Here is a 24,990-nt window from a genome sequence, read left to right on the forward strand (position 1 = left end):
GAAAAGGGGTGGTAACTGAAATGCTCTAATATGCTAAAACAGATATTCTTGTTCCCAAACAATTCGACCATCATGCACTGCACTGTCATCTTCTTCAATATTCTGTGATTTCAAATATCACTCAGACACTGGAGGAAAACAATTTTAGAAACATTCAAATAAATGTTTTTTTGGCCGGTAAACATGATACAGACCATCTTCTGTCAATAAAAATATTTGTGTTTATTGACATAACATGGATACGATTAGCATACTTGAAATGTAACAAAAAACTATGAAAGTAATATTTTGTTAGTAATTTTATCTTACTTCAGGTAGTTCACATCTCAAACATAAACACTTCCCTTGATCAGGAGTATAATAACACCGTAGCACGTGGTGTTGAAAGCAGCTGAAATATCCATTGGCAATTCAGACACTGAATAATTTCTCTTTCATCATTATCTGGCTTACATACCCTATTGGGTGACACTTTGTAATAACGTTCCTGTCTGATCGTTATTAGAAAGTGTTTCCCCACATGGTAGCATTCTGTTATTCTACTCGATATCACATACTCAACATGCCTGTGGTACATGTATGGTATTTGCTTTCACTATCCCTTTACAAACCTAAGTGTAATACATACTCTTAAACAGCAAAAAAATGTCAAACAGTATTCATCACATTTAGGCCTGAACCATTGTGCATCACATAATAACAATACATTCAAATGTAACTATTACATTATTTTAGCACTGCGTGATATTAAAACATGTATAGAAATCACCATAAATCACACTGTTTGCACAGCCAAATAACTTTATGTACAATTGATAGAAATGTTCAATTTTGGAAATCACTGAAATGAAAAGCACCACTACTCAGCTCCATATGTCATATCTAGCAGGTCTAAGTTTTGTATCTGTTCTCAGCTATGGGATTTTATGGGATAATCTCAAATTGGATTTCTGGCCAGAGGAGAGGAGCAAACTCCTCCGTTTGCTTAACCAATTGAAACTCTCCTACATACAGGGAATTTGGAAAGTGTTCAGACACTGACTTTTTCCACATTTTGTTAAAACTTCTTGAAGCTAGGGGGCACTATTTTTATGTTTGGAAAAATAACGTTCCCAAAGTAAACGGCCTATTTCTCAGGACCAGATGCTAGAATATGCATATAATTGACAGCTTGAGATAGAAAACCCTCTAAAGTTTCCAAAACTGTAAAAATATTGTCTGTGAGTATAACAGAACTGATATTGCAGGCTAAAGCTTGAGAAAAATCCAATCAGGAAGTGACTCTTATTTTGCAACCCCTGTCTTTCTATGCATCCCTATTGCCCATTTAAAGGGATATCAACCAGATTCCTTTTTCTATGGCTTCCCTAAGGTGTCAACAGCCTTTAGACATAGTTTCAGGTTTTTATTTTGAAGAATGAGCGTGAACAACCACATTGCGTAAGTGGACAGGTGGGGGCTCTCAGAGTGATTTGTGCGCAAAAGAAAGAGGCGGCCATTGTTACTCCCGGTCCTAGTGAAAAGCCAACTGTCCCGGTTGATATATTATCGAATAGATATTTGAAATACACCTTCAGGATTGATTATAAAAAACGTTTGACATGTTTCTGTGTACATTATGGATATAATTTGGAATTTTTGTCTGCGTTGTCGTGACCGCTCTTTCCGGTGGATTCCTGGGCATAACCCACCAAACTAACGGAGGTATTTGGATATAAGAAATATCTTCATGGAACAAAAGGAACATTTGCTGTCTAACTGGGAGTCTCGTGAGTGAAAACATCTGAAGATCATCAAAGGTAAATGATTAATTTGATTGCTTTTCTGATTTTTGTGAAGAAGTTACCTGATGCTAGGTGTATTTATTGTTTTGCGATAAACTCACACAAACGCTTGTATTGCTTTCGATGTAAAGCATAATTTCAAAATTTGAGATGACAGGTGATTAACAAAAGGCTAAGCTGTGTTTCGCTATATTTCACTTGTGATTTCATGAATATTAATATTTTCTAGTAATATTATTTGACTGTTGCGCTATGCTATTCAGCGCTGCTGATGACAAATATACTGGATCCGGGATGGGTGGATCTAAGTTACAGCCTTATTCTATTTTTATTTTTTTAAATCATCAATCTACACACAATAACCCACAATGACAAAGCAAAAACAGGTTTTTAGACATTTTTGCAAAAGTATTTACAAATGATTTACAAAAGAATTCAGACCCTTTGCTATGAGACTCGAAATTGAGCTCAGGTGCATCCTGTTTCCATTGATCATCCTTTAGATGTTTCTACAACTTGGAGTCCACCTGAGGTAAATTCAAATGATTGGACATGATTTGGAAAGGCACACACCTGTAAGGTCCCACAGTTGACAGTGCATGTCAGAGCAAAAACCAAGCAAGGAGCTTGAAGAATTTGTCTGTAGAGCTCAGAGACAGGATTATGTGGAGGCACATATCTGGGGAAGGGTACCCAAAAAAAATCTGCGTCATTGAAGGTCTCCAAGGACATAGTGGCCTACATAATTCTTAAATGGAAGAAGTCTGGAACCACCTAGACTTGGCTGCCCGGCCAAACTGAGCAATCCAGGGAGAAGGGCATTGTCAGGGAGGTGACCAAGAACCTGGTGGTCACTCTGAAAGCGCTCCAGAGCTCCTTTGTGGAGATGGCAGAACCTTCCAGAGGGACAACGATCTCTGCAGCACTCCACCAATCAGGCATTTATGGTAGAGGGGTCAGACGGAAAACACTCCTCAGTAAAAGGCACATGACAGTCCACTTGAAGTTAGCCAAAAAGCACCTAAAGAAACAAGATTCTCTAGTCTGATGAAACCAGGATTTAACACTTTGCCAAGTGTCACGACTGGAGAAAACCTGAAAACATCCCTACGGTGAATCATGGTGGTTGCAGCATCATCCTGTGGGTAGGTTTTTCAGCAGCTGGGACTGGGAGACTAGCTAAGATCGAGGGAAAGATGAACGGAGCAGAGTACAGCGAGATCCTTGATTAAAAACCTGCTCCAGAGTGCTCAGGACCTCAGACTGGGGCGACGGTTCACCTTCCAACAGGACAACTACCCTAAGCACACAGCCAAGACAACGCAGGAGTGGCTTCGGGAAAAGTCTCTGAATGTATTTGAAATGTCCCAGCCAGAGCTCAGACTTGAACATCTCTAAGACCTGGAAATCACTGTGCAGCGACGCTCCCCATTCAACCTAACAGAGCTTGAGAGGATCTGCAGAGAAGAATGGGAGACTCCCCAAATACAGGTGTGCCAAGCTTGTAGTGTCATACCCAAGAAGACTCGAGGCTGTAATCACCAAATGTGCTTCAACAAAGTACTGAGTAAAGGGATACTGAATACTTATGTAAATGTTATATTTATTTTTTTTAAATACATTTGCAAAAATGTCTGAACCTGTTTTTGTCATTATGGGGAGTAGATTGATGCATGTAGATTGATGACGGAAAAAAACAATCCGATTTAGAAAAAGCATGTAATGTAACAAAATGTGGAAAAAGTGAAGGGGTCTCAATACTTTCCGGATGCACTGTATGGCTACCACTTTTCGGTTTCCAGGTAACGGAGGAGAGGCGCACAGAGGAGTCAAGTAGAGTACAGACATTGACCCACCCAATCTCCCATTTATGGCCCCACAACAGCATTTCCCTGATGGAAGTAAGTTGAAAGTTACTAGTGTATAATTCTATTCATCCAGCAGATGCTGCTGTGGCACTGCTAAATCCTCTAGGAGAAAGAGAGTGTTCATCTAGGGACCACAGACCAATATCTTAGTGAGGGGATTACATTCGGACAGCCAGTGAGAAGAAATGGAGAAACCTTTTCAAATATAATCTAATAAATCAAAACATTACAATTCATAGTGACTGCTCTATTTAGTGTACAATCAATCTTTAGGTATCAAGGTAGAAATAGCAATATACCATTACTCAACGTAAACAACAATTTAATAAGTTGTTTCACTTATTGTCTCTACCATGTAAACAACAACTCACATTGAACACGAGCAGCTCATTGAAGTGCCGTAAAATGGTCAAAATCAACTTTTTTTCAGACTGGCGCAGAATCTATAGAGGAAAAACTATAGACCAATGTATATACAAAAACAACCAAAAACTTTGAAAAACTGGTCGTCATAAATAGGACACTTTTGTTTTAAATCATCTCATCGTCTAAGACTCAAGAAAGCAATATCCAAGTGGAAGGCAATGTACAGACATCAGAGTAAAAACAAACCCATATATAACAAATAAATCAAATTCAGTTAGCCAAAAGGGAGCTCAAAATCAATACAGTGCAGTCTATTGACACAAAATGTTTTGGCCTTTGCTTTATATACTATATTACAGTACAGATGCAGTTGACTTTGACAATCCAAACTGCTCTGTACGTTACAGATCTGACTACCACAAAATGAATGGTAAGAAATGGAAAACCCCAAATCCATTAGAAATGGTACATCATATAATCTCCCTCGGTATCAATTGAACTTTGAATTGTCCGCCTATGCATTTAAAGCCCTTGCTCTATTGGTTTTCACTGTCAGTCTTTTTAGCTGCACTTCTCTGCAATGATCAATCTAGAGGAACCTTTCACCACAGGAGCTCTCCTAAAGAAACATAGGAATATGTCACTTGGGAAGTTGTGGCTACACAGAGAACATCAGCCATCACAGCAGCAACATGGCTGCCTCCTTGTGAATCTCTGTGCAGTTAAACACCACAGACAGAATCTTTAGGATGCCTCGTCTATCCACAAAGCTGTCAGATTCGAGACTCATCATCTTCATCACCCGATTCCCACTGGGTCTATATCTCACTATGTTGAGTTTTTAGGAATTCTCCTGTGGAACACTACGGACTGCCGTGCCTGGAACTGTTGCTTCCGCCGCCGCTTGCGCTGGTCCCAGTGGCAGAGCAGTATCATCTTGAAGGTGGTACGGAAGGTCTTGTTGCACAGGGCATAGCACATGGGGTTGACGGTACTGTTGACGTAGCACAGCCAGTATCCCAGTGCCCACAGAGCCTCGGGGATGCAGCCATTACAGAAGGTGTTGACTAGCACCATGATGTTGTAGGGTGTCCATGTGATGATGAAGGCAAACAGAATGGCGCTGAGGGTCTGTGCCGCCTTCTTCTCCTTTACCAGAGACATGCGCTTGCGCTTGGTGATCTGTGTCCGTGCCCTGGAGGCAAATCTCTTGGCTAGAGCTGCCTCTCTGAAGGAGATCGGCATCGAGGGCGATTTGGTGGTTGTGGCAGGGGAGCCAGAGAGTGGCCCCACTCTGGTGGCCTGGATGGCAGGCATGGACTGGACTCTGGAGATCCGGGAGGAAAAGCGTTGTTGGTAGCTGTTGGTGTCTGTGTTGGCCCCATCAGGGGTGGTAGTAGTGGTGGTGGTGGTGATGGTAGAGAGGCTGCCCCGACTGTCCTCCTCCCCTCTCAGGGTGTCCTCTTCTGAGGCTATGTCCAGGTCCTCGCAGGAGGTGAGGTGGGAGTTGACGGCTGCCTTCATCCCTGGCAGGTTAAGCACTATGGAGAAGATGGTGTGGTCCTGGGGCATCATCCTTCTACCATTTCTCTCCTCATCCTCAGACGAGCCCGAGTGGTCCACTGACAGCCCGGCGTTGTTGTTGTTCCAGCTGTCGCTGCTGCTGTGGTCGGCATCCCCCACTATGGGCCGGGCGCTGCCAGGCCTCCAGGAGCACATCATGGGCCAACAGTGGAAGCGTGCGGCCAGCGCCTGGCTGGGGGTCTTCTTCTGGGAAACTTGGCTTAGCTCATAGCTGCTGCAGCTCCTGGCACTCCCAGCCTGGTGGTGGACGAAGTGAGCCCTTTCTCCAACCCTCCCTCGGCTCCCTGAGCCCTGCAGGCCCTCCAGTTCCCGTGCGCGGTTCTGCGTCTCCCTGTAGATACGCCAGTAGAGCACACTCATAATAGTGACAGGCAAGTAAAAGGCAGCAATAGCCGTGCAGAATGTAATGATGGGCTCTGAGAGGAACTGGATGTAGCACTTATCAGGGGGCACTGTGCGCCCCCCCGCAAAGTACTGCCAGAATAGAATGGCTGGGGCCCACAGGACCAGGGACACGAACCAGGCCATGCCGATCATCAAGCCAGCCCGCCGTGTGGTCCGCTTGGCCCGGTAGGTGAGTGGCCGGGTGATGGAGAAGTAGCGGTCAAAGCTGATGACCAGCAGGTTCATGACGGATGCGTTACTGGCCACATAGTCAATAGCCAGCCACAGATCACAGGCCCAGTTGCCTAGCGCCCATTGGCCCATGATGATGTAGGTGGTGTAAAGGTTCATGGAGATGACCCCGATGATGAGGTCAGCCACGGCCAGGCTGAGCAGGAAGTAGTTGTTGACAGTCTTGAGCTGGCGGTTTACCTTGAAGGATACCACCACCAGGATGTTGCCGATTATGGTGACCAGGGACAGGAGGCCGGTGAAAAAGACAATGAGGACCACCTGCCACACTGTGTGACCCCCAAGAGGGTCATAGGTCAGAGAGGTCACTGTCTCATTGTGCGACCCTGTAAAATTGAAGAGGCCACTGATGGAGTCATTGCCATCGGGGCTGGTTAGCTCTTGCCAGATGTCCTTGTGGAGAGCGTTGGTGTCTGGGTCGTCAATGCCCATTCCTGGGGAGCTGACGGTCAGGTACAGGCCAAGGTCTGTGCTGTTGGAGCTCATTATGACTTCCTGGCATATTCTGAGGAGAACACAGATAGAGATAGATTACTACACTGTATTGTACTGAGAAGAGTCGCTCCACTAAGTGATGCTAACAGCATATTTTTACTCAGTTTTTTAAACATTTTTTACGTTTACTGTAAGTAGACTGGCAGTTAAGGTGTTTACAGTTTACCCACTTTTCTAGTCAAACTATCTTGTTTGTAAACAATTTGTATTCATAGGTTTTGTGTTTAACCTTTGCAGGTAAATGCATTTATACACACATTTTTCCCCAGTTAGACTATACAAGCAATAATCAATTTTGACACATTCATCTTGACAATTTTTTGTTGGAGGGTCCATTACAAAAACATATTCCTGTGATGACATCTTGCAAATTGCCAAGACAGCATCGCAGCACAACATGTCATCCTGTGATGCATCCGGAGCCTCAATCTGATTGTAAGGAGCATATTTAAAAACACAATTACACTAATGCTGTAAACAACACCAAGGCTTGGAAACGTCTCCTGTCAGACTACTGGTGTGACTTAGCATGCAGGTGGTGGCGATTATGTAAATTCAGCTCCTGTGTCTCAGTGAAATAAATCACAGTCCCATCCGACCTGAATTCATGGCCTGTCTGTTAATCTCATTGATAGGTTACAGAATAGAATGTTACTGGCTCTTGCCCAAGGACATTCGTGGCCAGCGAGTTTTAGAAGAGATACCTATCCGGCCCAGACAGAATAATACAAGCACACATATACACGCATACATAATACAGGGAAATATAGAGAAACATTTCAATTCTATTTCAAGAGATATTAAAAGATAATGCGAATTTGACCTTCACATGCCTAATAAAAAAAGTACAATTATAGTCAGACTGAGGCAAGCAAACAGCCTCCAAACTAAAGTTTACTACAACAAACGTTCTGATTGATGTAACTTTGGGAAAGAAATGAGCGGAGACAAGGAGGCTGAAGTGGAGAGAGGAGGAGACGAGAGGCTAAAATTGCCTTACAATGCCAAGGACTGAATCTAAGTGAGAATGAAGTTATTAGCTAGCTAGAGCACTCTGCACTCCATCACATTATGTGCTCACACTCTCACAACAATGTCTACATCTGGGTCTCTTGGGCAAACCAAGTACGGGCTTGAAGAGAGCAAAACGGATGGAGGGAACATCCCCACTCCCAGCTCTTTGGCTCTGCCTCTGAATATCCATGTCTCTGTGTCTGAAAACACAGAGAGCTGTTTCTTTTCCCACGGATGTTTGCTAATTGGATTCTACTGCTGTGATGGCCCACTGGATATCAAACCATTGAGGAAAGTTCTTCCTTTGGCAGGCAGACAACCTGATGGTGGAACTATAAATACTATTTCAATAAGAAATTGTCAAATTATATTGGCTGGGAGAGTGATGGAAATAGTTCAACATTTAAATGTGAACTATTTTCATGCCATACTACAATGGTAGCCATGACAATTCAAAATCTCACTTTGAATTGTTTAACTCTGTATAGAACTTTCTCTGATGTCTCTGTTCAAGGCTTTGTATGTTGGCCCTTCAGTCAACCTGGTCTCAGAGGATTTCATATGATTCTGGATGTAAATCCAAGACACTCCATTGAGGATGATACTGTATGTTATGTTTGGTATGGTTACAAAAGACAGATGGTTACTTAAGGCAACGAGAACATCTACCAACTCAATGGTTGCGAGTTTGAATCTCATCACGTACAGAGTTAGCATTTTAGCCAATTAACTACTTACTACTTTTTTAGCTACTTTGCATCTACTTAGCATGTTAGCTAATCCTTCCCCTAAACCTACACATAATGTAACCCTCTTAGCTAACCCTAACCCCTGGCCTGGCTAACATTAGCGAGCTAGTTAATGTTAGCCACCTAGCCAGAATTTGTAACCTATCATAAATTTAGCAAATTTGCTAATTTGTAACATATAATAGGAAGTGTAATTCATAACATATCATACAAAATGGGTGGTGGACTTCCACAAATTAATGCATACCATGCAAAATGTAACATATCACTAAATGGAGTGTCTTGGATAGGGCTGAGGCGGTCATGAAATGTTGTTAGCCTGTAATTGTTAAGCAAATAACTGCCGGTCTCACGGTAATTGACCATTAATTAACATAAACACATTTAGTATCTCCTGGCTTCCAAGCATAGCCTACAGGCCACTGATGCAGACCTTTGGAACATCTACATTTTAGTATAATAGTATAATAAATACTTTGAATATAGCCTACACCATCACAATAAATCCATGATTTATTTTAGACAGGTCTAAAGAAACATGAAATCAAGAAAATGTTGTCTATTTTAAAAGAACAGAATAGCATACTCTGAGTTCTCCTTATGTTAGGCAGTTATCTGGCTATGCCATAATGTCTATGTGCTAAACTAGTTCATTTAGCAGACAATATTTGCTTAGAATTCAATGGCATTATTTTATATTGTTTTATAGTATGAAGAATACAATTGAACATAGCTGAATAACAGAACGGATATTTTCTCCAAACGATTTGAGGGAGTGGGCACGCATGCGGCTATTCTATGTTGAGTGGTTAACAAAGAAACAGGTACTCCTATATGCTTCATTTAGAGTTATTTATTTAAGTAACTTTAGATGTGATACAAATGTTGGGCTATATGTTTTGATTTTTAACACATTCTAAGGCTGCATGATGTGACTAATGATGATATGAAAAAAGTCACATGAAAGGCATGAGCTCTGCTTTGTTTTTTTTTGCGCAGGCTGTACACACTTCATTAGTCTCTCATTCACAATTTGACAAGCACTTGATAATGCCTCGAATTTCCCGGCTGCATCCCCTTCGTGTGGCCGTAATGAGCCCTAAAAAAATATTGTCTTTTGCGGCCAGTGGCCAATGTGCCGTTGGGCTGAATGTAATAATTATAATTCCCTTCTCCCAGTTGCGTGCCGAAGCATCTCTCACTCACATGGCTCTCCGTCACGTGATCACATCTTTCTCACAGGCTACATGCGAAGACATACACATCGGGGAGGCAACTGCATGTGTCAATTCCAAGGCACATATTGAAGATATTTGAAGAACTGTGCACATGAATACAACCACTAGCATAAAATGATCAATGATCCTGACGCAACAGATGATAATGTTATGGTAAAATGTTTATAGCAGGGAAACACCATTCTCAAAGGTGACCACAAATGTGATTACGCATGGAATGATTTTATTATAAAAGGTGCATTTTTTTTATGGTGAAAATTATCTTCCCCAAACTTGAAACTCACATGATGTATGACAGCTAGGCTTATTATTTGTATACTTTAGTTGTGATACAAACCACCTTGGGGCGGCAGGTAGCCTAGTAGCTAGAGCATTGGACTAATAACCGAAACGTTGCAAGATCAAATCCCCAAAGTAAAAATCTGTCTTTCTGCCCTGAACAAGGCAGTTAACCCACTGTTCCTAGACCGTCATTGAAAATAAGAATTTGTTTCAAACTGACTTGTCTAGTTAAATAAAGGTCAAATAGAAATTGCATTATCAAAACATATAGGCCTATGGGCTAGGCTACATGAGGTGTGTGACTGATTTGAAAAAGTTGAGAGAAAAAAAGCATATGCTGTATCTTGATAGGCATCATTCACAAATGGTAATATATCTTTCAGTGAGTGATCGGCTAATATTGTCACCCATCAAACTATTATTGATTTAATCATTTCTTTAGATATAAAAAATAAATGTTTGCCATTTCTTTTTTTTGAACAGACCATTATCATGCACCTGTCTCTAAAAAAACACATGTCATCTATGCATTTAATTAGCAAATGCAGGAAGCTTTTCCCATGTTTCATTTTCATGCCAGCCAGGTAGGCTATAGTTCTGTTGTAAATTTAAGCAATTTGCTCAATATTTGCAAAGTTAAGAAATATATATAGTAGGCCTAGCCTACAGAAAGATGATAGGATCCCCCTCTTTTTAATAGAGGCCATCACTCTGTTTTTCACGTATTTGCAAAGCCAATTGAATTGTTGCGCAACATGAATTCATGGGCTCTCACAAAATATTTTGATTAGATTTCTGAATACATTTGCATTAATATCAGAGTGATTAGAGGGACAATAGAGTCCTGAGTACCAGGCAGTTAGCAAGTTTGGTAGGCTACTAATGTCCATCAGCAGCATCAGAGGTTGGAGAAGTCTAATTACCATGACTAAAAGTTCACATGGAATTTGACTGCTGTAATGACTCGTGAACGCCGGTGTGGCGGTAATAAGGTCATCATACTAGTCTCGGATTTATGTACAGAATAATACAAAATGCTCTGAGACCAGGTTATCTCAGCTGCTACCCTGAGCCAGACTAGGTGAGGAGCACTAGCGGTGACCTGGCACCAGTGGGAACACCTGTCCCCCTCAGCAGCACCCCCTGGAGCTCCTCCTTTTATACCAGGCCTCGCACTTGTCAGAACGCCAAACATCCCACAGTGCATTGCTGCTATACCCCAACAGCCCGATCTGCACATGAGAAAGGAGAGTAACACACACACACCCCACTAGCTCTCAAACACTCACATCAAGATAAAAACAAAGAAGAAAGCCTTTACCTCAAACAACACACGTAATTGTTCACAAAGTGAATCCGCTGAATGTGTGAAAAGATAAGGTGTCGCTAATGATGACTAAACATCTTTAAATTGGCAAAAGTCCTGAGAGAGAAAATGTGTCTCTGTGAAGATTACAGATTGAACATTAGGCAATTAGCTTTCATCTTAAACTTCTCATTAAAAAGTAAAAACACAAACAAAGAGAAAGAGAAGAGCAGAAGTGGAAGAGAGAGTGATACAAAGAGAGAGAGAGAGAGCAGAAGTGGAAGAGAGTGATACAAAGAGAGAGAGAGAGCAGAAGTGGAAGAGAGAGTGATACAAAGAGAGAGAGAGAGAGAGAAGAAGTGGAAGAGAGTGATACAAAGAGAGAGAGAGAGCAGAAGTGGAAGAGAGTGATACAAAGAGAGAGAGAGCAGAAGTGGAAGCGAGAGTGACACACAGAGAGAGAGAGCAGAAGTGGAAGAGAGTGATACAGAGAGAGAGAGAGAGAGCAGAAGTGGAAGAGAGTGATACAAAGAGAGAGAGAGCAGAAGTGGAAGAGAGAGTGATACACAGAGAGAGAGAGAGAGTGGAAGAGAGAGTGATAAACAGAGAGAGTGAAGTGGAAGAGAGAGAAGTGGAAGAGAGTGATACAAAGAGAGAGAGAAGTGGAAGCGAGAGTGATACACAGAGAGAGAGAGAGAGAGAGCAGAAGTGGAAGAGAGTGATACAAAGAGAGAGAGAGAGCAGAAGTGGAAGAGAGTGATACAAAGAGAGAGAGAGAGCAGAAGTGGAAGAGAGAGTGATACACAGAGAGAGAGAGAGAGAAGTGGAAGAGAGAGTGATAAACAGAGAGAGTGAAGTGGAAGAGAGAGAAGTGGAAGAGAGTGATACAAAGAGAGAGAGAGAAGTGGAAGAGAGAGTGATACACAGAGAGAGAGAGAGAGAAGTGGAAGAGAGAGTGATAAACAGAGAGAGAGAGAGAGAAGTGGAATAGAGAGTGATAAACAGAGAGAGAGAGAGAGAAGTGGAATAGAGAGTGATACACAGAGAGAGAGAGAGAGAAGTGGAAGAGAGAGTGATAAACAGAGAGAGAGAGAAGTGGAAGAGAGAGAAGTGGAAGAGAGTGATACAAAGAGAGAGAGAGAGAGAGAGAGAGAGAGAGAGAGAGAGAGAGAGAAAGTGGAAGAGAGAGTGATACAAAGAGAGAGAGAGAGAGCAGAAGTGGAAGAGAGAGTGATACACAGAGAGAGAGAGAGAAGTGGAAGAGAGAGTGATAAACAGAGAGAGAGAAGTGGAAGAGAGAGAAGTGGAAGAGAGTGATAAACAGAGAGAGAGAAGTGGAAGAGAGAGAATTGGAAGAGAGTGATAAACAGAGAGAGAGAGAGAGAGAGAGAGAGAGAGAGAGAGAGAGAGAGAGAGAGAGAGAGAGAGAGAGAGAGAGAGAGAGAGAGAGAGAGAGAGAGAGAGAGAGAGAGAGAGAGAGAGAGAGCAGAAGTGGAAGAGAGATACAAAGAGAGAGAGAGAGCAGAAGTGGAAGAGAGTGATACAAAGAGAGAGAGAGAGAAGTGGAAGAGAGAGTGATAAACAGAGAGAGTGAAGTGGAAGAGAAGAGAGAAGTGGAAGAGAGTGATACAAAGAGAGAGAGAGACGTGGAAGAGAGAGTGATACACAGAGAGAGAGAGAGAGAAGTGGAAGAGAGTGATACACAGAGAGAGAGAGAAGTGGAAGAGAGAGTGATAAACAGAGAGAGAGAGAGAGAAGTGGAATAGAGAGTGATACACAGAGAGAGAGAGAGAGAAGTGGAAGAGAGAGTGATAAACAGAGAGAGAGAGAAGTGGAAGAGAGAGAAGTGGAAGAGAGTGATACAAAGAGAGAGAGAGAGAAGTGGAAGAGAGAGAAGTGGAAGAGAGAGTGATACAAAGAGAGAGAGAGCAGAAGTGGAAGAGAGAGTGATAAACAGAGAGAGAGAAAAACAGAGAGAGAGGGAGAGAGAAACAGAGAGAGAGAGAGGGAGAGAGAAACAGAGAGAGAGAGAGGGAGAGAGAAACAGAGAGAGAGAGAGAGAGAGAGAGAGAGAGACAGAGTCACAATCTCCCTGGGGATTGTGACTCCCTGGGGCTACTGTACCATGCTCACAGGATGTGGTTGATCTAAGGGAATTATTCCGACTTTAACCTGAGACGTGACAACCACCACACCAAACAATTACCCCATGGGGTCAGAGATACAGGCACTCAAATGTCAGAATTTGAAAGTGTGATACAACACAGGGACACTTAATAACAGTGATGAGAAAACTGTTGTCTTTTTGTCACACAACAAATCTTAACTCAACAAAAGAGCTGAGGAGAGGCGAATACGGTATTTTCCACTGAAATGTACTTCTATCAAGCATTTGGTAAACAAGAAGCACTGGAGGAAAGCGATAACTTGTTTTTCTGTCATGGTCAGTTAGAACTCTGCTATAATGAAGGTATGGTGAAATGCTCAAGTGGGATGGCTATTTTTAAAGGGGAAATCTGCAGTTGAAATAACAACAAAATGCATCCCTCCTGTTTGGTGAACAGCTAAGCGATGGGGCTGGAGAAATGTAACCACTGTCGAATCCATAGATAGAGCAATGGATGCAAAGACTGACCATCCATGACATCAAACTTATAGTTTTACCCACGGTACCTGTGTTTACAGTTACATTGTTTAGGAAAAATTAAGTAAAACAAGCTCATATTTCATTTACATTACATTTAAGTCATTTAGCAGACGCTCTTATCCAGAGCGACTTACAAATTGGATATTACTGGTTCTGATGGAGAACGACAGTTTAACTAATCTTGAGGCATTTGTAGTTACATTCTTCAAGAATCAATGGATATTCATAAAACAATCCTAAATGGATGTACCAATCGCAGAATGCTCTTTTAAATAGCTGCGGCTATGAACCGTCTCCAGGCATGTATTTTTGGAGAAAGAAAAATGAGAATGGATTCTACCTACATGTGTATTTATCCTACTGTTTTTATCAAACAAATGTATTTTTTTTCACATCCTTACACAACCTGTTATTTGACATATTGAACCATTAAGTCAAAAATTCAATTACCTTTTTTTTTTACTGCCCAATGGATGAATCTGGCCCATTTCTGTTTTTATCATCAGAAAAGCATCCAGACCGAAGATTGAACACCACAAGACAGGACACAAAACATTACTTGACTTGTTTTTTTTTAAAAGACTCTGGAAAAATAAAAAAAATAAAAATATGATAATGACTAAATAATGTTTATGGGGGAATTCACCTTGCACCACCAAAGCATAACACCTGCATTCATGGGTGATGTGCAGCAGGTTTTGTACTTCAAAGCGTAGAACGTTACAGATGCTGCAGGGAGAAATGATGGCACCATTTCAAACCATGAACCAGATATGACATCCAATTGCACTAAACTACATAGCAGTTTATAATAATAAACCTTGATTGAAAGTGCCTTGAATTCCAACTATGACTATACCAGCCCAAGGCGCACGTTTGCACATACAGTACTAAATACGAGCTGGTCTTGACAGAGTGAGACATGAGCTGAGTGGCCAGTACAACTAATCCTGCCAGTGTGAATAAGCACTAATCAGTCCCTACTGGGAGTGCCTATACTACTAATGAATTCTGGAGCATGTCATAGATATACTACCGTTCAAAAGTTTGGGGACACTTAGAAATGTCCATGTTTTTTTAAAGAAAAGCACATGTTTTGTCCATTAAAATAACATCAAATTGATTTAAAAAAAATACAGTGTAGACAATGTTAATGTTGTGAATGACTATTGTTGCTGGAAACGGTTGATTTCTAAAGGATATCTACATAGGCGTACAGAGGCCCATTATCAGCAACCATAACTCCTGTGTTCCAATGGCACATTGTGTTAGCTAATCCAAGTTTATCATTTTAAAAGGCTAATTGATCATTAGAAAACCCAATAAATAAATAAAACTGGCCTTCTTTAGACTAGTTGTGTATCTGGAGCATCAGCATTTGTGGGTTCGATTACAGGCTCAAAATGGCCAGAAACAAATACTTTTCTTCTGAAACGTGTCAGTCTATTCTTGTTCTGAGAAATGAAGGCTATTAGATGTGAGAAATTGCCAAGAAACTGAAGATCTCGTATAACACTGTGTACTACTCCCTTCACAGAACAGAGCAAACTCTCTCTAACCAGAATAGAAAGAAGAGTGTGAGGACCCGGTGCACAACTGAGCAAGAGGACAAGTACATTAGGGTGTCTAGTTTGAGAAACAGAAGCCTAATAAGTCCTCAACTGGCAGCTTCATTAAATAGTACCTGCAAAACACCAGTCTCAACGTCAACAGTGAAGAGGCGACTCCGGGATGCTGGCCTTCTAGGCAAACTTTTGAACAGTAGTGTATGTAGAATCATGGTATTGATCAGAGCACTTAGCTGTACACAGAAATGGGCAGTATTTCTGTTACATGTATTTGAAACATAGATTTGAATATTTGGTCATTTGTATTACACAGGGCTGAACTACACTCCAATGTATTTTGTAACAAGATACTTTTGAGAGCTGTAATTTGTATTTTCGAAATGCAAAACAATTTTCTATAATATTTTTTACAGCGGTCCACAATTTTAGTGGTCCCCTTTCACCTTGCATTGGTATCTGGAGTCTGATGGCACTATGGTATGATAAGAGCATCTGCTAAATTACAGTGCCTTCAAAAAGTATTCAAACCCTTGATTTACTTCACATTTGTTGTTGTGTTAGCCTGAATTCAAAATGAATTAAATATTTTTTTTTCTCATCCTTCTCCACGCCCATAATGACAAAGGGAAAACATGTTTTTACAAATCTTTGCAAATCTATTGAAGGCACTGTAACTAAATATAAATGTGTATGTAAAAATCGACAATTGCAAAGCATGCAGCGTATTATTTAAACGCAGCAGGTTAGGAGAATTAACGTAGCAGGTTAGGAGAATTCGGTTAAGCTGTATCCCATCTACTGTAGATATGTGCCCGAAACAAGGCCAATAATAATACATTTGTCATTAAGCAGACACTTTGATCCAGAGTGATTTACAGTCAGCTAGTGCATTCAACTAGATAAACAACAACATATCACGGTCATAGCAAGTAACCGTTACTGATGATGTTGTTTCTGTTCGGGCTGGCTACTTGCGAATGATATTTCAAAATATAAAATAAAGCTATTTTAATAAAATACAGTTCAAAATACAAATATTTTGTCATTAATTTTGATACATTGATCTTTATGGTATTTTGTAATTGTATGTTGTACTTTTAGCCCATCCGTGGCTGTATACATAACCAATGGCCAGACTGACATATACCAGACCTGGGTTCAAATACATGTGTAAGTATTTGAGTATCCGGTATTTAAAATACTTTTTTGTTTGTATTTGAGTATTTTTTTCATTTTTCAGTACACTATAATCTGGCTAACCTTGTTTGTGCTCTTATATTATGATAGGCAGTGAGGAGAGCACTTTTTATTGAGGCATCTTTAGTAGCGACTCAAAGTACTACAAGTCAAAGTACAAAGTCTCTCTCTGGAATGCTTACATTGGCATCATTACTTATAAACAGGAACATTGAAGTCAACTAGAGCTCAATGAGATACAATAATGATACCAGGAAAGGAATTTATATGTGTTGTCTATCCTCTATGCCAGGGATTAGCTGTATACCAGATCATTCTGTAAACCAGGGTACTGTTATATATCAGAGGGGGAGAAGAGGCTTCTGGAGGCTTCTGATAGGAGGCCATACAAGTTAAGAGTATCAATTTTCTAAGAGAATAATTGGTTAGTTCACTTTCAATACTCAAACATAGAGCAAGGACAATTGTGTCAAAAGTGTTTCTCTCATGCACCTTGCTCTTTTTTAAAATGTATTTTTACCATATTGCGAACCTTTTTTTCTTCACATTTTGACTTTCCCTAAACAACCAAGAAAGGTGTCTCTTATCAGTAACCAGATACTATTAGTCAGTCTTCAAGGGGGGAAATCCAGAGGGTGAAAAGGATGTTGTTCTGTTTTTGACAGCTGCCAAAGGAACATGTGATTACCACATCCTGACCTCCGTGGAGGGTCTCAGTTTCTGACAGCCTCTCTAATAAGCCTGGTGGAATCCACAAAGCCTCCCGCGCCAGGCTCAGTCAGGGATCTATCAAATTCAAGGCTAGGCACTTCACTGACAGTACAGCGCACACAGTGTCCTAGATCTTAAGCCTGCTATCTACTTATGAAGGGGAGGAAAAAATGATATCAATCAATATTATGAACAATAATGTCAGCACATATGGGGTGTAAAGTGTACAGAGTAAAATATGATCTATCTTGTAGATTATAGCCTACCTCTAGCTGTACTGTGTATCGTATCTGTCCATTCTAAAACGTTCTCAGTACACTCTAAATTACATAATCCCTTGTTAAGATGTTATCTCAAAGTGTACATTCAACCCCTCTCACAATAAAGTGTGAGATTCTCTACACATTTCCGTTTCAAAGATACACTATCACGATCCATCCTTAAAAGGCAGTGTGGCCAGTTGCCTATTGAACAGACACTCAAGGGAGAGAAAAAACACACACTCAAATGTAAACACGCCTTAGCACGAGGAAAGATTTCTTTAAATGTGAGCTTGGAATCTGCTCGAGAAACTTACGAGTGATCACACCCCATGTACAGAGAGCGTAACTCTTTTCAACAACACGTTATTGTGTTTATGTGAGAAATGAGGTACGGATCCCTCTTCAGGGTCTAGGACAGCCAGCCTATTTCTCTGTGAAGTGGCGGAGACCATGACTACAAGAGCTTTACTGTATAACTATATATTCTCTCTCTCTCTCTCTCTCTCTCTCTCTCTCTCTCTCTCTCTCTCTCTCTCTCTCCAGCTCAAACACAGCAGAGGATACAGAGTCAACAGACCAAATATTAGGAAGTCCTGTTGAAAATAATCTATATATAAAGCTCCATTGAACAGAGGGCGTTGTCCGTGGAAACTTGGCTGGAATACAAATATTTCTAAAAGGTTTTAAGTAAGGCTTGTACACAATGTTAAGAGATGGCTATTGGATTACAATAGCAATGTTGTTGTTGTTTTTAGGACTTATGGGGCTCTATTTCTGTCTAGCATTAAGGCACCGCTATTGTCAAACGCACTCTCATTGGTAATTTCAACTTGTAAAAGCCGGCGCTCTACTATTATTCAACACTTGCACCACGGCTCTGAGGTGGGAGGGGTGGAAATATTTGAGATGTGTCCTGAAAAATGTGTGCCAAAGTGCCAATTTCTGGACATATGTAAGACCCACCAAGAGCTGGTGTTAGTGGTAGGCCTAAGGAAGGTGGTTATGGCATCAATTTTTCCAACTGAGGCACTCCGTAGCCTATCACCAATGTTTAATAAAATATCACCTTTTGGGAGCAGTAAAACCATCAACAGACATTCCCCTTTTCTTCTTTTCATTGGATGTGCCTTCAGAAAGTATTCACACCCTGTCACGCCTACTCCTACTCCCTCCCTCCGGTGCTCAACGTCGCCGGTTTACTAAACACCCTTCATTACGCACACCTGGTCGTCATTCCCTCCTTGATTACTCCCCCTTTATTTAGCCTTCAGTTGTCTTCAGTCACTTGGCGTTATTGATTTCTCATGTTCAGTATGCTCCTCATGTTTGTTCATCTGTATTGGTTCTTTGTTAAATTCATCAACTGCACCTGTTCTCTGACACCCGGCATATACGTGACACACCACTTGACTTTTCTTAAAGCCTGAATTTAAAATGCATTACATTGAGATTGTGTGTCACTGTCCTTCACACAATACCCCATCATGCCAAAGTGGAAATACATTGACATTTTTAGCATGGATTCACCCTGTGTGCAATAATACTATTTAACATGATTTTTGAATGATTACCTCTTCTCTGTGCCACACACATACAATTAACTGTAAGGTCCCTCAGTCGAGCAGTGTATTTGAAACACAGATTCAACCACAAAGGCGAGGGAGGTTTTCCAATGCCTCACAGAGAACGGCACATTGAATATAAACATGGAAAAGGTATTAGTAACCAGCTAAGGGATTTCATCATGAAGCCAATGTTGACTTTAGAACAGTTACAGAGTTTAATGGCTGTAAATTGGAGAAAACTGAGGATGGATCAACAACATTGTAGTTACAGTGCATTCGGGAAACTATTCAGACCCTTGACTTGTTCTGCATTCTGTTACGTTACAGCCTTATTCTAAAATTAATTAGTACCCCACCCCCCTCAATCTACACCCATACCCCATAATGACAAAGCAAAAACATGTTTTTAGAAATGTGTGAAAATGTATAAAAAAACATTTAACTGAAATATCGTATTCAGACCCTTTACTCAGTACTTTGTTGAAGCACCTTTGGCAGTGATTACAGCCTCGAGTCTTCTTGGGTATGACACACCTGTATTTGGGGAGTTTCTTCCATTTTTCTATGCAGATCCTCTCAACCTCTGTCAGGTTGGAATGGGAGTGTCGCTGCACAGATATTTTCAGGTCTCTCCAGAGATGCTTGATCGGGTTAAATTGCTCCAGAGCAAACTTGATGATTGAGTTGGAGGCGTGCAAGGCCACGCAGTCATGGGTGAACAGGGAGTACAGGAGGGTGCTGAGCACCCTTGTGTGCCCCAGTGCTGAGGATCAGCGAAGTGCAGATGTTGTTTCATACCTTCACCACCTGGGTGGCGGCCCGTCAGAAAGTCCAGGAACCCAATTGCACAGGGGGGGGTTGAGACATATTGCCTCAAGCTTAATGATGACCCTGGAGGGTACTATGGTGTTGATTGCTGAGCTGTGGTCGATGAACAGCATTCTTACATAGGTATTCCTCATGTCCAGATGGGATAGGGCAGCATGCAGTGTGATGGTGACTGCATCGTCTGTGGACCTATTGGGGCGGTATGCAAATTGAAGTGGGTCTAGGGTGGCAGGTAAGGTGGAGGTGGTATGATCCTTGACTCGTCTCTCAGAGCACTTCAAGAAGACAGAAGTGAGTGCTACAGCCGATAGTCATTTAGTTAAGTTATCTTTGCCTTCTGGGTACAGGAACAAAGGTGGCCATCTTGAAGCATGTGGGGACAGCAGACTGGAATACGGAGAGATTGAATATGTCCATAAACACATCCGCCAGCTGGCCTGCGCATAATCTGAGGACGCAGCTAGGGATGCCAGCTGGGCTGGCAGCCTTGCGAGGTTTAAAACATTTAAATGTCTTACACAAGTCGGCCACGGAGAAGGCGAGGGGGGGCCCGCAGTCCTTGGAAGCGGGCCGCGTCCGTGGCACTGTATTTTCCTCAAAGCGGGCAAAGAAGGTTTTTATTTTTTCTGTAAAGTGTCCGTGATGGTGTCTGTGACGTGGCTGGTTTTCTTTTTGTAGTCCATAATGGCCTGTAGACCTGGTCAAAAAAACTCTGCAAAAAAAGAAACCTCCCTTTTTCAGGTCTTTCAAAGATAATTAATAAAAATCATGTTTCCCATGCTTGTTCAATGAACCATAAACAATAAACAATTGTGCAAATACCGCCATCTATCCACGGTTTCTGGTTAGGGTAGGTTTTAATGGACACAGTGGGTACAACATCTCCAATGCACTTCCTTATAAACTCACTCACGGAATCAGCATATAAATCAATGGTATTCTCTGAGGCTGCCCGAAACATTTCCCAGTCTGCGTGATCAAAACAATGTTGAAGCGTGGATTCCGATTGGTCAGACCAGCGTTGAATAGTTCTAGTAACGGCTACATCGAGATTGAGTTTGTGCCTATAGGGCGGTAGGAGCAAAATGGAATCATGGTTGGGATTTGTGAAAGGGAGGGCGGGGGAGGGCCTTGTATGCATCATGGAAATTAGAGTAGCAGTGATACGGTGTATTGCCTGCATGAGTGCCTCCATGGGTGCTACAGCTACTGCATGTGTGCTATGCTGACAGAATTTGTTCTCAAATTTGCTTTGTTAAAACCCCCAGCTACAATAAATGCAAACTCAGGATATATAGTTTCCAGTTTGCATAGTCCAGTGAATTTCCTTGAGGGGCATTGTGGCATCGGCTTGAGGAGGGATATACACGACTGTGTAATAACAGACTCAGGCGATAATAACTATCTTGGGAGATAATATGATTGGCATTTGATTGTGAAACAGACAATGTTACAATCCCGGATGTCTCTCTGGAATGCAACCTTTGCCCTAATTTCGTCTACCTTGTTATATAGAGACTGGACATTGGCGAGTAATATACTCGAAAGTGGTGGGTGGTGTGCACACCTTCGAAGTCTGACCAGGAGGCTGCACCGTCTACCGCTTCTGCGGCGATGTTGTTTTGGGTCGGCCTCTGGAACCAGATCCAATGTCCTGGGTGGTGGTGCGAACAAAGGATCCGCTTCAGGAAAGTCATATTCCTGGTTGTAATATTGTTATTAAGTTGACGTCACTCATTTCTAATAGTTCCTCCCGGTTGTATGTAATAACACTTAAGATTTTCTGGGCTAACAATGTAAAAAAACAAATACTGCATAGTTTCCTAAGGACTAGAAGCGAGGCGAACATCTCTGTCGCGCCATCTTGCAATTTTCCAACAAGATTTTGCAATTTTGTTACAATTTTCCAACAACAGTCATTAATAAGGCATCATAAATGAGTCATTTACACTTAGTACAAATCATCATGCTGTGGGTAAAAATAACCATCTGAACCGCTCTGTGGAGCTTTTGGGCAGGTTAAACCCATTGTATTTTGGCAGATAGCGTGTCGTGTAGGAGTGATATGATCTGACGTAAGACAATTGGATTAACCTGTTACTGTTTAGCAAGGTTCCCAGGACCAGTGGAAGCAAATTAGCCCCATAACATTAAAGATCCAGCACCGTATTTTACAGTATGGGTTCTTTTCTGCTTATACATCCTTATTTCAATGCCAAACCCACCACTGGTGTGCGTGGCCAAAGAGCTCTATTTTCATGTCATCCAACAAATGTAAACGCCTGGAGTTTGCTAAACAGCATTGGCACACATGCAGCATTGGAATCTGTGCTGTGGTCAGATAACATGAAAGCCGAGCTCTTTGGCCACATACTATGTATTGGACACTCAGTAAGGCCTCATAGTAGAACAACCCCCCAGGAGAAAGTCGTCTCTGTATTGACAGAGCCTTGGCTTGCAAGATCCCTGTGTAATGTGAATCACAGGCGAGATGGCTTAGTGTCCTTGAAATATCTGTATCTCTTACTTTGATTAAATGTTCATAGTCAACACTGCTGCTTGCACTTTTGAAGAGTGTTATTTGTTTGTTTACCTCTTACAACATTCATAGATGTTTTGATACGGGTGTGATTTTATTCATTGTATCTGTTTAATGTTCAAAACAAATCATTTATGAATGCATGCAGAGATACCATGAGTTCACACCAAGGTCCCAGATTGCTAAGAGGCTATTTGAAAGAAACAGCACAAAAGAAACCAGAGAGATGTATGTGGGTGAGAGAGCACATTTCAGATTGATTACCACCCAGGTAAAGACTTATTCCCAAATCCCTGTTTCAATTTCACACCTTTCTCCAAACCTGTTGTTGAAAACCGAACAAAAGCGGTGATATTGATTCAGGTCCAATTGCTTGGCATTCCAGCAGCACAGCAAGTTGTTTTATAGCCTACAACTGTATATTACACTGGGTGCTCACAAGCAAATGGGCCTTGAATGCTAATGGCAGAGGCGAGTGATAGATTAAACATGCTTACCGATTCCTACCTGTCCCGAGCTGCCAGGACCAGTGTTGCTTGGTCTGTCTGTCACTGTTCCCAACATTGATAGGGGAATAACCAGTTAGTATCAGAAACAAGCTCTGAGCTCATTTTCCATTTAGCAACTCTCATCACTTACATACAGAACAATCAGGTTTGATTGGTGCCTTGGCATGCTGGGTGTATAAGTGGTGGCATAGAGCAGGTACAGTCCAGCTATAAGCACATTATGAGGAGAGTAATGACTCCTCTTGACTATTGTCAAAGCATGGCGCTATGATAAGGAGAAAACGTCTTCAACTTTACTGGCATTGGACATTGGGGCACTGCTAATATATGAGCCGTAGCCTAATATATACCCAAATACTGTGAGGAGAACCACAAAGTAAACCAGGCTCCAGAAACATGTTCTGTATTGAAAGAGTAAAATCTATGTCATTTCTTCTCAGTGCTTACAGTAAGTGTTATATAGTCAGAGGTACAGTATGTAAAAGGAGGCGGCTCTACGCACCATCCGTAAAACATACCTTATAGCCAGGAAGCCAGCAGGTTGAGCTTGTATTCATACCTACTTTTTAACACTCATGATTTATATAACACTGTGTCAGGTATGTCACACTCATCTCATCTCTGTGACAATTTTGATAATGGTTAAACACATTTCAGAATTGCTGTAGGCTACAACACCACAACCACATAGCCAGTGACCCACCAGTCTGATGATACCCAATCTGTTTTTCCCTTCACGGTAGCTGATCTAAAAGTGTAAAAGTTTGAGTATCCAACCCTAGCAAAATAAATGACTTGTATGCCCACAGCAGTCTCACTCAGGTTGATGGTTCTCTGGAAGTCTGCCCTGTACTGCTTCCCTCTTTATCACAGCACCATTTTCTACTTGAGAACCTCTTGAGTCACTCTTTTTAGACGTCAAAACTGATCAAAGGAAGACTCGGTGTCCCTTAACTTATTTAAACAGCCTTCAGGCTTGATGTTTTACTCAATTCAAGATGGCGCCGACAGAGATGGCCACCTTGCTTCGAGGAAACATACATTTTTAAAATGTATTTCTTACATGTTTACCCAAGGAAATCTTAAGTTTTATTACATCCAGCCTGAAATAACTATTGGATATAAGAGCGACGTCAACTTACCAACATTACGACCAAGAATACGACTTTCCCGAAGCGAATCCTCTGTTTGGACCACCACCCAGGACAAATGGACCTATTCCCAGAAGCCGACCCAAAACAGTGGGGCAGATGGAGCAGACTCCTGGTCAGGCTCTGTAGATGTGCACATTGCCCAACGCTCCCGAGTATAGTACTCGCCAATGTCCAGTCTATTGACAAAAAGGTAGCTGAAATTCGAGAAAGTGTTGCCTTCCAGAGAGACATCAGAGATTGTCACATTCTCTGTTTCTGTCACGCCTTGGTCGAAGTATTTTGTGTTTTTCTTCATGTATTTGGTCAGGCCAGGGTGTGACATGGGTTTTTGTATGTGGTGTGTAGCTTAGTGGGATTGTAGCTTAGTGGGGTGTTCTAGGAGAGTCTATGGCTGTCTGAAGTGGTTCTCAATCAGAGGCAGGTGTTTATCGTTGTCTCTGATTGGGAACCATATTTAGGCAGCCATATTCTTTGATTGTCCTGAGTGTCTTGATGTCCTTGTGCTGTGTTATTTGACACAAGTATAGGCTGTTTTCGTTTTTCGTTTTGTTTATTGTTTTGTAGTGTTTGTCTTTATTCGTGTTTACGTTGTGTGATTAAACATGGATCGCAATATACACGCTGCAGTTTGGTCCGACTCTCCTTCACCATATGAAAACCGTGACAGTTTCCTGGAAACATGGCTCT

General features: G+C 41.6%; 1 protein-coding gene across 1 annotated transcript in view; it reads right to left on the reverse strand.

The window, feature by feature from the left end:
- Window positions 1–220: 220 nt before the first annotated feature.
- LOC118399778 (muscarinic acetylcholine receptor M3-like) overlaps window positions 221–24,990 on the reverse strand; it is a 145,971-nt gene continuing 121,201 nt past the window's right edge. The window contains exon 3 of the mRNA XM_035796024.2: window positions 221–6,743. Coding sequence (XP_035651917.1) covers window positions 4,847–6,724 — 1,878 coding nt within the window. The 5' untranslated portion in view covers window positions 6,725–6,743 and the 3' untranslated portion in view covers window positions 221–4,846. The remainder of the gene's footprint in view (window positions 6,744–24,990) is intronic.

This window comes from Oncorhynchus keta, chromosome 2 (genome assembly GCF_023373465.1).
Source record: "Oncorhynchus keta strain PuntledgeMale-10-30-2019 chromosome 2, Oket_V2, whole genome shotgun sequence".
NCBI classification, from domain to species: Eukaryota; Metazoa; Chordata; class Actinopteri; order Salmoniformes; family Salmonidae; genus Oncorhynchus; species Oncorhynchus keta.